The following is a 15886-nucleotide window of genomic DNA, read 5'->3' as shown; positions in this document are numbered from 1 at the left end:
TGAACCTAATTAGGATCTTTTTCTTGTTTCTTTATTTCTGCCTCCCCAAAGTCCTTTTACTTTCCTTTTCTCACCCATAAAATTCTTCACTTATTACCCTTGTTAAGTGGTTCTTGTATAGAATATAGTCAATGTTTGTAAAGATTTTAGTCAAGCAGTATGTAAGAAATGTTTAGTCCTTTGTGCTGGAAACTTGCATTCTCCCAGTAAGGTCATATATTGTACTACGTTGCAAGCCCCTGGAGCAATTTTTTGATTAGTGCTTTTGTGAACAAGAAACACTTAACAAGTGGCTCTATCCCATCTCCCCCCCTTTCCCCTATCCCATCTCCCCCCTTTCCCTCGTCGCGATATAACCTTCGTGGTTGAAAACGACGTTAAACACCAAATAAAGAAAGAAAGAAAGGGTAGTGTGGGTATGGAAAGGAATAAAGCGGGTGTTTTGATTGGTTTGAATAATATCATGAATTTATAATATCATCCGCCACTTCATTCTTTTGTCTATAAGAGCACATTGATATTTGTATGCTCCTTTATTATTTTATTAATTTCCTGGCTTTGTAAAGCCTGTCCTTAACTGGGAGAAATCGACTACACGAAGTATTCTTCGCGAAGCTGGCCCCACGAAGCTTTAACACTACGTTTTCGGTAATAAACAAAAGACTTCGCGAAGTCGACTTCGGTCTGAATTAAGAACCGCCTTAAAAATGTCCTTGAATAAAATACTGTTTAAAAACCAGTGAAGCGGGTGTTGAAGGGAAGACTTCATGTCTAGCTCTTGGTGGCATGATCATCATGATGATGATGCCAGGTGATTGGTGTTCAGCTGTCTGGGGAATCTACCATCGGCGTGAAGGGAATCCTGATTGGCTTACCTGCAAAGCAAATTCATATCATGAATATAGTGTATGACGTTTTAAAAACATCAAAACCAAGAAAGGTTAGTTAATGGAGTTCCCAATACAGATAGACTAATAATTTTACAAAGTACAAGAATCTACATTTAATATCTTGTTTTGTCAAAAAATAAACGTTCCATTTAGTAACATTCTTGTGTTTTTGATTCTAGTATATGGACCATTTAATTAAAGACTAAACAAAACATTCACAAGTAAATCGACCTTTTGGTCTTTCGAGTTTAAAAAACTACAACAACAACAAAATCTCACACAAACATACCCACACACACAAAAAAGCATATTAGGACACTGTGATTTTATGCTTATGTCCTCGAAAAAATTTACAAACAAATGTAAATTAAAGGGATACGTATCATTTTGATAGTGAGTTTGAATGAAAAGCAGTTGACCTAATCATTTCTTAGTTTCTTACATCTACTCAACCATCTATCCATCTGTCTATCTACTGGCACGGTTGGCCTAGTGGTAAGGCGTCCGCCCCGTGATCGGGAGGTCGTGGGTTCGAACCCCGCCCGGGTCATACCTAAGACTTTAACATTGGCAATCTAGTGGCTGCTCCGCCTGGCGTCTGGCATTATGGGGTTGCGACTTCTGTCTTGTGTGTGGCGCTCGTTATATGTCAAAGCAGCACCGCCCTGATATGGCCCTTCGTGGTCGGCTGGGCGTTAAGCAAACAAACAAGCAAATCTGTCTATCTCAAGTTATTTAAATTTGAACGGCTGTGTTTGAGTGATGTTTCGAGCAAATCTGTACACGGGCGTCCAAATTACAGCACAGCGAATATCCCTTGAACGGTTTAAGGTCCAGTACGTAAAAAAACACTTTCCAAAATGACTTCTTAAGGGCAGAATATACCTGCACAGTTTCAGCGGCACAGACGACGCACTGCATATTATTGATGCTGCAATAGGGATTATGACGAGTACTAGGCCTATTTTCCTTTCACGCAACGTGTGGCGGGCTGGGATAATCTGCAGTGCGTCGTGAGCGCCAGGCCTTAGATTGCAAACCTTCAACCAATATGCCGACACCATATTGCACCTCGCGCGCAATGGTCAGAATACAAAGAAAAATGACGGACACATCAGACAGTACTCACCAATGACATAACTCTCGTCTTCGTCTGACGCGGTGTTGTAGAGGTCGTCTTCGTCGTCGATGGAGGCGACGCTGCGACGAACATCAGAGCTGGAAAGGGAAAGAGCCATGGCCGCTTTGTCCTCCGGGCTTTGCTCGGCCAGTTCTGCGGCACTCATGCGTGGCGTGGGGCTGGGCATCACCTGGACAACACACAGGTAACATTTGCTATGGCACCCGAGGCAGTTTCATCCTGTTTCCCACCGAGCATCCTATTTAGCATTTGATCGAAAAATAGATAGTGACTGAGATCGCTCAAAACAGCTTTGAAGTAGCCAGGTTGGTGTGTTTCATCTGCATTTTGGAGTCTTTCGCACACACCCCCCCCCCCCCCGCCCCCCTTCCCACATGCCGCCAAAACTTCAATTCAAAATCCACATTTTTTGTTTCGTATCTTCTCGTTCAAAGTGTTACTACGCCTTTTTCGGCAATGACCCGATTTAGCCCCGTGTGAGATTCACGTTCCCACTGGATCTCAAACGGTCACCATTCTTTCAGTACGTGACTTCATTACCACGGATTTAATTCGGGATTATGGAAGTTTTCCTTAAACCTCAAATTAGCTGGGCGAAGTGGACTTCGCGAAGCTGGGTTCCCGAAGCTTTGGTAATTTTGATAATAATACTTGGCAAGTTTTTGCGAAGTCGACTTCGAGTTCAATTAAGGACAGCTGTTAAGGCCTCTCTTAATTGTGACCCTCCACCACGGAATGAGTCGCATATCACCTTTGCATTATTTTCATATTTTTACAATTTCCTAAAGAGTGTTTTATGCTCTATCCAGTGGTGAAAACCGTTTTAGAAAAGAGCGAACACTTTTCGAGTTATAAGCCTGTGACTAAGGTGACCCTCACACTGTTACCACAGTCCCCCCGGACTTATATTAAGCCTAGCGCAGAACCGCGCGAGGTGACATGCGACTCATTTCGTGGTGGAGGGTCACAATTGATTCTAAAGTTGAATTCTGAAAGTCTTTTTCCAGAATCTTCAACGACAAAGCTTTGGGCAGGGAGCTTCGTTACGTAGACTTCGCGAAGTCGACTTGGGGTTGAATAAAGGCCATGCTTCACCTGGTTGAACCTGACGAAGTCCATGACCCAGAGGTCGTTCTTGGCGTCGTACTCCTCCAGGCGAGTGAAGCGGTGACCCCACAGGATCTCGCGGGTTGTGTACGACGTACGTGCCTGACACATCTCGCCCGTTGCCTCCACGTACCCCTCCAGGAACACCACGATCTGAAAGAGTGTAGTACAATGGATAACGCAAAATTCAACAGACTTCGTTTTCTGAAACAATGGATGACGCAAAATGTAGCAAACTTCTTCTTCTTTAGAAAAAAAATGGATGACGCAAAATTCAACAGACGCATCTCGCCCGTAGCCTCGACATACCCCATCCAGGAAGACCACGATCTGAACGGAGGTAGAAAAATGGATAACGCAAAATTCAGCTGAATGCAAAACAACGACAATGGTAAGTCGCAAAAGCAGTCTTCTTCTTCTGTGGTCAATCCAGATGGGACAGGGCTATAGCATACGATTACAGTCTGAGAATCAGTATCAGCATGACAACACAAATTTAGTGCGTCGCGGGGCCCGCTTTTTGTTATATTTAGTCAAGTTTTGACTAAATATTTTAACATCGAGGGGGAATCGAAACGAGGGTCGTGGTGTATGTGCGTGTGTGCGTGTGTGCGTGTGTGCGTGTGTGTGTGTGTGTGCGTGTGTGTGTGTAGAGCGATTCAGACTAAACTACTGGACCGATCTTTATGAAATTTGACATAAGAGTTCCTGGGTATGAAATCCCCGAACGTTTTTTTCATTTTTTTGATAAATGTCTTTGATGACGTCATATCCGGCTTTTCGTGAAAGTTGAGGCGGCACTGTCACGCCCTCATTTTTCAACCAAATTGGTTGAAATTTTGGTCAAGTAATCTTCGACGAAGCCCGGACTTCGGTATTGCATTTCAGCTTGGTGGCTTAAAAAATAATTAATGACTTTGGTCATTAAAAATCGGAAAATTGTAAAAAAAAATAAAAATTTATAAAACGATCCAAATTTACGTTTATCTTATTCTCCATCATTTGCTGATTCCAAAAACATATAAATATGTTATATTCGGATTAAAAACAAGCTCTGAAAATTAAATATATAAAAATTATTATCAAAATTAAATTGTCCAAATCAATTTAAAAACACTTTCATCTTATTCCTTGTCGGTTCCTGATTCCAAAAACATATAGATATGATATGTTTCGATTAAAAACACGCTCAGAAAGTTAAAACAAAGAGAGGTACAGAAAAGCGTGCTATCCTTCTTAGCGCAACTACTACCCCGCTCTTCTTGTCAATTTCACTGCCTTTGGCTGCCATGAGCGGTGGACTGACGATGCTACGAGTATAGGGTCTTGCTGAAAAATGGCAGCTACTTGACTAAATATTGTATTTTCGCCTTACGCGACTTGTTAGGTTTAGTGCGTCGTGAGACCCCCTTCAAGAATGCCTAGTACGTGATATTTTATCTCGGGTTCTTGTGCGTATACTGATGACGCAGAGACGCTCAGTTAAAGGAGCCCTACGGTTTGAGGTAACTAGACCTCTCAAGGGTATCGTAAATAAGATTGTGGACATTTATGATGGGACAGGGACCCCCTAGGGGAAATTCTGGGGGTTGGTGGGGAGGGGGGCATCCTATAATTAAGATAATGGGTCTAATGGGTATAATCATCTCATTTCGGTGCTGGATACTGACCTCAAACTTGTCGAAGATGAGGTCATCAGGCTTGAGGGTCCAGAGAGGCGAGGTCTCGGTGATGCGGTGAGTCAGCACTAGGGGCCACAGTAGGAACAGCTTGTCCCCCATCTCGTGGGCATCAAACTCCAGCTAAACAACCAAGAGAAAAAACGTCGCATAAAGCTTTGCATGGAGTTCTGTTGTATCCTCAACTACCTACTATGTGAAAGTGATGACGTTTTAGTATCCTATTTGTACAGTGATACCCCTGATGTTAAAGGCACAGTGCAGCTCACAGACTTTGTTTTGCCTTTTTGTTGCAGCCGAGTGCATTTACAGTTCAAAAATCCTCCTATGGTAGTAAAACAAACCCAAAACTACCCAACGACGACATCTGTGAAGCTCGACAGTTTCTTGTTCACGCGAGTGCATAAATTAACCTAGTTATTACGTGGTGTTTGGTCGGAGTTCGATTCAACTGAGTGATTCCGGCCTCCATTTTGTTTTACACAAACTCATGATGACGTCTGACAAAGTTTTCTTAGTGACGTGTCTTTTTGTGCATGATGTGGTGATCTACCTGATCTAAATTTAGATCCAAAAATAGGCCAAGACCAGCCGGGTCCGAGTACAAAATTAATTCGTTAAAAAAATCGCAGTTCTTGACTCTTTGGGTGCAAGTCAATGAAACTTGGTAGTTCTTCTAACGGATAGCTGCCTGAGGTATGACTAAAAGCCCCAGGGGCTCCGTGCACCTGGATTTGACAAGTTCAGTACCTTTAAATAGTTTTAAGCATGTGAACTGAAAAAGGAAACAGACTTGCATCGGTCTCCAGTAGCACTATAACTCCTGAAGAGACGATAAACAATCATAACCAACCAGCCAACCAACCAACCAACCAACCAACCAACCAACCAACCAACCAACCAACCAACCTACTGTGTCGAAGGATACAATTAAAGAACAAACTTTTGAAAGGATACAATTAAAGAACAAACTTTTGAAACTAAATTTTGTTTGTTTGTTTAAGGTACATAAACAACCAACAACTTCTTCTTCTTCTTCTGCGTTCGTGGGCTGAAACTCCCACCACGAAGGGCCATATCAGGGCGGTGCTGCTTTGACATATAACGTGCGCCACACACAAGACAGAAGTCGCAGCACAGGCTTCATGTCTCACCCAGTCACATTATTCTGACACCGGACCAACCAGTCCTAGCACTAACCCCATAATGCCAGACGCCAGGCCACTAGATTGCCAATTTTAAAGTCTTAGGTATGACCCGGCCGGGGTTCGAACCCACGACCTCCCGATCACGGGGCGGACGCCTTACCACTAGGCCAACCGTGCCGGTCCTTGAAACTAAATGAAGTATTGTCTATTGGCAAAGTTAGTGAGGAACGAATGCGTTGACGCCCAGTCATCTTACAGAACTGAAGATTTCCCAACACATATTCATTAAGCTGTTATGTAGCAGGGCGTAAAATGTCATTTGACCTGGTAATTTTACAGAAAGGGCGTAAACTGACAATCAATGTCCTTATTAGCATCTTATGGGAGCCAGGATACTACGCTATTCTAACTGACGGAACAAAACTCCTTTGCATTATACAGGAAACATTAAAGTAATAAACTGACCCTTCTTTCTGTTTCCTTCTTACTCCTGTTAGTCGTACGTACGTATCACACAAATGCAAAATAATCACGGCTTTTCTTTTAGAATTGGAGAGATCGCCCAAAGGCCAACCAAAAATGTCAGGGATTTGAATGTAGTTTCACAAATGCATTTTAGTGAAATGTTTTGTATTATTGATCAAAATTAAGAACAACCCGAAGTAAGCATTTTATCATTTAGTCAACTGTTGACTAACTGTTTTTATGCCTGCTTCGTCAGTCTTCGGGTGTGGACTAGCCAAGCCTTACTACAAGTAGTCTTGGTGATGCCTGCTTTTCGGTGTTGATGTTTCAGTTTCAGGTCTACAGATCGACTAAATGTTTTGATATCGCTTCACGCGACTTTTTTTCTTTTCATTTCAGATCACTCACCTGATGCTGATACAAGGGATAGACGTACTTCTCGCGCACCACGTGACGTTTGATGAGAACAGCGTGAATGCGCGTCTCAATGAGATGCGATCTGCGCATGTCTCCCACACGGATCTGCAAAGTCAGCTGACCTTCTTCCTGGAGGATGCAGGCATGCCGGGAAAACACCAACGTGTGACGACGACTTTTAGCACGTGACAACTGCAAAAGATCAAGTTTGTTATTGCTTATGGGCAGAATATACCTGCGCAGAGTCAGCGGCACAGACGACGCACTGCATATTATTTATGCCGCGGTAGGGATTATGACGAGTACTTGGCCTGTTTTCTTTTCATGCAGCGTGTAGCGGGCTGTAATAATCTGCAGTGCGTTGTCTGTCCTGCTGAAATTACATAGGTGAGCGCCGGGCCTTAGTGGACAAGACGCCGGCCTCCCAAACGGAAGGTCGCGGGTTGGAATCCCGGCCGCGGCGGCTTGGTGGGTTAAGGGTGGAGATTTTTACGATCTAGTAACTTATTCCCCTTTGTGTACACGCAAGCACAAGACCAAGTGCCATCGGAAAAGATCCTGTAACCCATGTCAGAGTTCGAAAAACACGAGTGTACGAGGGAGTTTGTGGGATTAAACCATAAACAACCAACTACTTCTTCTTCTTCTTCTGCGTTCGTGGGCTGAAACTCCCACGTACACTCGTGTTTTTTGTACGAGTGGAATTTTACCTGTATGACCGTTTTTTACCCCGCCATTTAGGCAGCCATACGCCGTTTTCGGAGGAAGCATGCTGGGTATTTTTGTGTTTCTATAACCCACCGAACTCTGACATGGATTACAGGATCTTTTTCGTGCGCACTTGGTCTTGTGCTTGCGTGTACACACGGGAGTGTTCGGACACCGAGGAGAGTCTGCACACAAAGTTGACTCTGAGAAATAAATCTCTCGCCGAACGTGGGGACGAACTCACGCTGACAGCGGCCAACTGGATACAAATCCAGCGCGCTACCGACTGAGCTACATCCCCGCCCCTAACCAACTACCAAACCATCAAATGAACTTACAAACCAACCAACCTACGAACATAAAAACAAAACATACGAGCTACCAACAAGGTACTGACGAAAAGTGTTTGTTAAAAATACGTGCTCACTATTGGAGAAAGGTGAATTATATATCCCCCAAAAATCGTCGGAGACCTTTATGAGCGGTCATAATGAAAATGTGGTCGTTATTGAGAGATGGTCGTTATTGAGAGATGGTCGTTATCAAGAGGATGGCGACGGAACAGCAAAATGGTGAAACACCTGTATGCATACCTTGGCGAAGATAAAGCCGAAGAGGAGCGTCTCGAAGAGAAAGCCCATAGCCACCTGCAGGTAAATGATGGGGAGGGTGGAGCCGCACTCCGGGTGGGCGTAGATGATCCCGTACCCGATGGTGGACTGCGTTTCGATGGAGAAGAGGAAGGCGTCCCATGCTCCTTCAAGATTCTCAATGCATGGCGCGTAGTTGGGGTTACCTGAAAAACACAGGTGAGATAGACAGGTGTGTCATTTTTTTCTTTTGATGGTTTTGCTTAATAAAGGCGTCTCAAGCTCATTCAAGATTCTCAATGCATGGCGCGTAGTTGGGGTTACCTGAAAAACACAGGTGAGATAGACAGGTGTGTCATTTTTTGTTAAATGAATAGTATCTGCGGTGTTGAACTTTTTTTCAATGCGGGGATACTTCCAGAAAGTAAATGGCAAGCCCCGGCTTTCAACAGACACTCAAAGAGTTCGATACGTACTCTTGGAGGGAAAAAAAGAGCAGATTATTTACCAACCCTCACTGCCCCTCAACCAACACACACACACACACACACACACACACACACACACACACACACACACACACACACACGCACAATCACATACACACACACACACACACACACACACAAACACACACACACACAAACATACACACACATACACACACTCACACACGCTCTCTCACACACACATACATACACACATACACACACACACACACACGCACCACACACACTCACACACACACACACACACACACACACACACACACGCACACACACACCACACACACACCTCCCCACCCAACATAATTCAACATCACTACCATCCCCTCCACGCCCCACCAAGCCACCCAAACTTCCACCAAGCCACCCAAACTCCCACCAAGCCACCCAAACTCCCACCAAGCCACCCAAACTTCCACCAAGCCACCCAAACTCCCCACCAAGCCACCCAAACTCCCACCAAGCCACCCAAACTCCTACCAAAGCAATAAATGGACAAGACGCACAGTTTTATTCAATACATAATTGTCATGAATTTATCCTTTATGCCTGTTCCTCCACCCCGTATTTCTTCTCTCAAATGTCTCACCTAGAATCAAAATACAAGCAAGGTTTGTTATTACTTACTTACTTACTGCCCGTTATGCCGGTTAGCATGTAAGGCAGTAACAAAGAACCTCCACTCCTGTCGGTTCTGGGCGAGTCTCTGGATGGTACCCCACGTAAGGTATGTTATAAGAACTTTTGAATTGTGACAAACCAAAACGTTATAACGTTACGGTCACTGATCTTTGACCCAGCGGTCTTTTAAGTGGACAAAGAGACGAACACTTATAATACAGAAAATAAACTTCTCTGACAAAGTCTTACCCAGGTTTTCAAAGTCTCCATGCAGCCAGGCGAGGGAATAATAGGCTAGACCGAACAGCCCGTAGAAGACGAAGAAAGCGGCGAAGAACAAGAAGATGACGTAACGCCATCTCATGTCCAGTATCGTGATGAACAGGCTCTTCAGGTAAAGTTTGGTCTTGGACTTCACACCTGCAATAAAACATCCATTTTGTGCGTTTATGATTTTTTTTAATTTTTAAAGCCTATTCCGCCATCAAGCTTTCTACTAAGCGAACAAAGCCAGGACAGTTGGACCGTAAAAAAAATATCCAGGTCAAACTGGTTCAATGTCTTCTGGGGCTTGGAACAACACTGCAAAGCATTCAAAATTACACACCCCAAACACACACACACACACACACACACACACACACACACACACACACACACATACACACACACACACAGAGTAAACACCAGCACACACACAAAGTAAACACCAGAGATATGAGTGCAGACAAACAAACAAACAAACAAACAACACACACACACACACACACACACCCACACACACACATACACACACACACACACACACATACACATACATACACACACAAGGAAACAAACACACACAAACAAACAAACAAACACACACACACACACACAAACAAATAAATAGACAGAGTGAAATCTTGTTAAAAAAAAACTGTAAAAAAAACACTGACCTTTAAAAGCCACGTTACTTTGTCCTTCTTTTTTTCACGAGCATTCAATAAACAAACAAACAACATTATTCTGTCCTTCCTTTTTCACGAGCATTCAATAAACAAACAAACAAAAACCACTGACCTTTAAAAGCCACGTTGCTCTGTCCTTCCTTTTTGACGAGCGATCGCCGAGGCCTGTTGTTGCGACTCTTGTCGTAGCGCTGTGGGTAGGGGTTCTTGTCGATGTCGTCCTCGATGCTGGGGTGTCGGAGTCGTTCAAACTTGTACTCCTCCCACCTGGGGTGGTCGTTCTCAATGTCGATCACGTTGGAAGCCATGCTGCTGGTCGGTTTTTGAGTTTCAAAACAAGAGTTTCAGCTTTGGTGTGTTGAGAAATGGGTGGATTCTGGAACAAACGATAATTGTCCATAAGTGGCTAATGTGTTGTAAGTTTATTGTAACTTTATTTTGCTAGAATGTATGCATATATGTATTTGATGTTATGTTGGGTTGTTTTTTTTATTTAGTTGGTTTTTTTTACCTTTTCAAATGCTTTTTTAAAAAATTATTTTCTTTCTTTTTCCATCAAACTCTAAACAACAATCTATTAACTTCTGCTAATACATTATCAGGGATTGCAAATGCCTGCATATAATAAACAAAGGAAAAACACGACAATCGTCTTTTTACCTTCACAAGTACTAGTCTACTACTTAAGTAGAATTTTCTAGCACGCGCATTCGATATAAGAGTAAGACATACATGGATTATGATAAGATTTTAGGCTGCCACAGAGTTTAGGATTGCCTTGCTAGTGTCTTCCCTGCAAGCGGCTAAACATTTTGTCAGACAAGTTTTGTCTAATCAATGCTTGGCTGTGCACTTAAATGACCGCTGGGTCATCTATTGGTAAACGTAACGTTTTTTTTCGGTCAATAATTAAACGTTCCAACAACATACCTTTCTTGGTTTTTTTTATTTTGCCACAGAGTTAATTTTCGTCACAGGTATCAACACAAACAGAGCATCAGCAGCAGCAGCAGCACAAACAGTAACATCAGTAATAACCGCAGCTTTATAACATGAAAAATAAATGGGAGCAGATTTTCACCACTTACCTGGTTCAATAGTCAACCAAGTGAACATGCCGTGCTATTCAGCAATGCGGAATGGTTTTCATCGTTGATAATAAAAGATCACATTCTTAATGCTCCTTTGTGTATTTGTTATCTTGCTCTGGTCTGCGTAAATGCACAGTTGGTTCTTCAGCCTCAGCGCCGACGAAGAATTTACTGCTGCACAGAAAACGAAAGAAAGCGACACAGTATCGCTAAAATCGTCATAGCTTGTCTCTCGCAGGTCACCCAAGGCATACGCAGTTCCTTGGGGCAGACTAGAACTGGACGGTGGAGGGGGGAGGCGGGGAGTGGGTGAGGGGAACGAATAGGGATCGAACGGGGATAGGGGGAGGGGGGGGAAGCTATTACGGATTGGTGAGAAATGAACCTGAAAGGAAAAGGCTTGGCAGAAATGCGTGCGACAGCCAAAGGACAAAGCTCTTGCGTTTCGGCACGTGATCGTTACACTGACCAATGTGACACCAGTAAATCAAGAGCTTACGTGTCGATCCCACGTCACCTCTCCTCTTCGGCCCTCCCCCCCCCCTCCCACACACACACACACCCTCTCTCACCACTTCCCACCCTTCTCTGCACCACCTTCGCCTTTCATGTTTCTCTCTGCAGTTAGTAGATGTGTCCCATTTTGGTTTATGCAATGTTTTATTCATGTTTTACTTGTTCATGAAATTTACATTGTCATAAACTGAAAATAACAAAAAGCCTACGGCTTATGGTTGTGTCTTCAAAACAAACTTGCAATCAGAAATACGAACATGGCAGACGTGTATCCCTTTGCTGTCACAGTTGTCATCGATAGATCAGCCAACAGGGCACTCAGTCGTCCTATCCCTCTGGGAAGAGACTCTGCATAACCCCCCCCCCCCTCCTCTTCCAACCGCCTTACCCGCGACCGCGCCCAATCACCCCCCCCCCTCCTTTTTCCGTGTCTTTAGTTACTGACCCCCTATTCTTCTTAGTCACAGTCACCCCTGTCACACACACACACACACACACGCATACTCACAAGTACGTACGCATGGACGCACACACACACACACACACGCAGGCAAACACACACACACACACACACGCACACAGTCACACACACACACACACACACACACGCAGGCAAATACACACACACACACACATACACACTCACGCACACACACACACACACACACACAAACACACACCAGGGGCGGATCCAGGGGGGGTCCCCCCCCCCCCCCCCCCAGTCTAAAAATAAGAAGAAAAACAAGTCGCGTAAGGCGAAATTACAACATTTAGTCAAGCTGTCGAACTAACAGAATGAAACTGAACTCACTGCATTTTTACAGCAAGAGCGTATACTCGTAAGTAACATCGTCAGTCCACCGCTCGATGCAATGGCAGTGGAATTGACAAGAAGAGCGGGGTAGTAGTTGCGCTGAGAAGGATGGCACGCTTTTCTTTATCTCTATTCTTTTTAACTTTCTGAGCGTGTTTTTAATCCAAACATATCACATCTATATGTTTTTGGAATCAGGAACCCACAAGGAATAAGATGAAATTGTTTTTAAATCGATTTCGGAAATTTTATTTTAATAATAATTTTTATATTTTTAATTTTCAGAGCTTGTTTTTAATCCGAATATAACATATTTATATGTTTTTGGAATCAGAAAATGATGAAGAATAAGATAAACGTAAATTTGGATCCTTTTAAAAAAAATTTTTTTTTAACAATTTTCAGATTTTTAATGACCAAAGTCATTAATTAATTTTTAAGCCACCAAGTTGAAATGCAATACCGAAGTCCGGCCTTCGTCGAAGATTGCTTGGCCAAAATTTCAATCAATTTGATTGAAAAATGAGGGTGTGACAGTGCCGCCTCAACTTTTACAAAAAGTCGGATATGACGTCATCAAAGGTATTTATCGAAAAAAATAAACAAATATCCGGGGATATCATTCCCAGAAACTCTCATGTAAAACTGTCCCTAAAAGACATCTGAAACCCCCCCCCCCCCCTTAAAAATGATGTGATCCGCCCCAGCACACACACACACCTAAACACACACACACACACACAAACACACAGACACACACTCACGCACGCACACACACTCACACACACACGCACACACACACACACACACACATACAGTGTTACACATTCCCACTCCTTTACCCTTTTTCATCTTTTTCGCATTGCTCTCTCCCCGTCAGTTTTTGTTTTGTTTGTTTGCTTAACGCCCAGCCGACCACGAAGGGCCATATCAGCTCTCCCCGTCAGTCACTTCCCTGTCTGTTGGTCATCATCGGTCTTAAGTCCGGTAGGTAGGCCTAGGTACACATGAATCTACTCTACATGTATTATGTATCGGGGGATGGTTTTCCTGTAAACATTTTCCTGAAGAAGAGAGAGAGAGAGAGAGAGAGAGGGAGAGAGAGAGAGAGAGAGAGAGAGAGAGGGGGAGGGGTGGGGGGTGGGGGGGGGGGGGGGGGGGAGGCACCAGTTTAACATGTGCAAGAAAAAGAAGCTCGAATTTCCTTTTATTTATTTCTTCTATTTGTTTTTGTTTTTTTGTTGTTGGCAGTTTTAGTCGCAATCAGTGATTGATAAAGTTGTCTGATTAGGCACCAAAGGTTGGACCATTCAAACTCAGTCGAATACAAGACGAAAGTCAAGAAACGCAGTCTTTGTGCTTCACAAGTTACCTTTAAAGAATGGGGAATAAGGTGGGTAGCAGAGAAAATGTCACTAAAATATAGACAGACAAGACAGACCGACAGACAGACAAGACAGACGGCAGACAGACAGACAGACAGGTCACGTATATTGACGGACAGACTATGACACGCAGACGTCGGACAGACGGACGGACGGACAGACAGTCAGGCAGGGAGACAGACAGACAGGTATATTGACGGACAGACTATGACACGCAGACGACGGACAAACAGACAGACAAGACAGACAGACAGACAGACATGTATATTGACGGACAGACTAAGACACGCAGACGACGGACAGACAGACAGACAGGGAGACAAATAGACAGACAGTCAGACAGAGAAAACAGAATTTTAAAAAGCAACCATATAGAAAGACAACGCATGCGAACACAGACAGACGGACAGGCAGGTCCACAGAATTGAGACAAACAGATTAAGAACCGACCGGCGAACATACAGACTGACAAAGTGCATGTGAATGCTTTGTATTAGATCTAGGCCATGCCTTAAAGTGACAGTGACAGATGAAGAGACGGGTGTGACGTGCTGACTGAAGACACCCTACCTGTGTGACGCACATAACACGACACTCAATAACCACACCGGACAACAGGTGCAGCCATTGACAGGTGAATAATGGATCATTACAACACTCACTCCATCCCGCCACCCTGCCGCTTCTTCTCCCTTTCATAAACCATCCCGCCCTTTTGCTGTCATACTCGTAATAGGCCTATCTCTGTTTCTTTGACAGTGTGTGTGTGAATGTTGTGTAGTGTGCACATACATGTAAACCAATCGTGGAGAAAAACACACACACACAAACACACACACACACGTCACAGGCACATTGCAGGGGCGGACGAGGGGGGGGGTTCTGGGGTTTCCGGACCTCCCCCCCCCCCTAGTTTCAATTTTTGGGGTATTAATCAGTGACAAAATCTGCTGCCTGAAACTGGTAATGATCATCCTCAGAATGCACCAGATTGCACCATTTTGCATCCTTTTTTTCAAAATTTTCCGGGGGGGCATGCCCCCGGACCCCCCTAGCAAGCTAGGCGCTTTGCGCCGTCGGCTCAGCGCCTTGCGCCATCGGCTCGGCGCAAAGCGCCGTCGGCTCGGCGCAAAGCGCCTTCACACCCATATCTTCACAATATACTTTTGGAACCCCCCCCAATAAATTGTCAGAAAAATCTGCCAAACAAAACATCAACCTGCATGTAGGACTGGTTGCCGATTTCATCTCGTACAGTGTATTTGAGATTTTACCAAAAGTTAACCATTTAACACATCTCTGCCCCCACCCCAATCCCCACATATTGAGAAATCCGTGCAAGGTTCTCCTTACTCCTAACCTGCCTTGGTAGACAGAGTCTGCAGCACACACACAAACACACAGACATTTTCCAGGCAAACTCTGCATCAGTGTGACAAACACAAATTAACTGTCTCACACATACACACACACACCCACACACCAGGCATGGGAATTGAAAATTGTAAAAAAGGCTGAAAATTTGTTAAGTAATAACAAAGGGGGGGGGGGGGGGGGGGGGGGGTGTCCGGGGGCATGCCCGCCCGGAATTTTTTTTCTCCAAAGAACCCAAATGGTGCAATTTGGTGTCATCTTAGCTCCAAGTTTGCCATTTAATTCAGTTTTTAGAACCATTTTTGCCTCCCTCATTTTTTTCTTTGAAGGTACAATAAAAAAAATTCGGCAGAAATTTGCCTTTCGGCGGACAATTCCCATGCCTGACACACACACACAATCACAAAGTACATGAAGTTTGCTTGGTCCATACATTTATTCATTCCACAGAAAGAATGAAAGCACTATGTTGCAATAGGACAAG

General features: G+C 44.0%; 1 protein-coding gene across 1 annotated transcript; it reads right to left on the bottom strand.

Moving 5' to 3' along the window:
• Positions 1-409: 409 nt before the first annotated feature.
• On the bottom strand, positions 410-11499 carry LOC138976137 (G protein-activated inward rectifier potassium channel 2-like). Its single transcript, XM_070348963.1, has 9 exons — positions 11311-11499; positions 10335-10598; positions 9522-9692; positions 8149-8351; positions 6839-7039; positions 4809-4940; positions 3127-3291; positions 2020-2200; positions 410-875 (listed from the first exon to the last, which is right to left on the bottom strand). The coding sequence occupies exons 2-9, from the start codon at positions 10528-10530 to the stop codon at positions 823-825; spliced, it is 1302 nt and encodes a 433-aa protein (XP_070205064.1). The 5' UTR covers positions 10531-10598; positions 11311-11499; the 3' UTR covers positions 410-822.
• Positions 11500-15886: the final 4387 nt, after the last annotated feature.

The sequence above is a fragment of the Littorina saxatilis genome, linkage group LG9 (assembly GCF_037325665.1).
Source record: "Littorina saxatilis isolate snail1 linkage group LG9, US_GU_Lsax_2.0, whole genome shotgun sequence".
Taxonomy (NCBI): domain Eukaryota; kingdom Metazoa; phylum Mollusca; class Gastropoda; order Littorinimorpha; family Littorinidae; genus Littorina; species Littorina saxatilis.
This window is presented reverse-complemented; position numbering and strand designations above follow the sequence as displayed.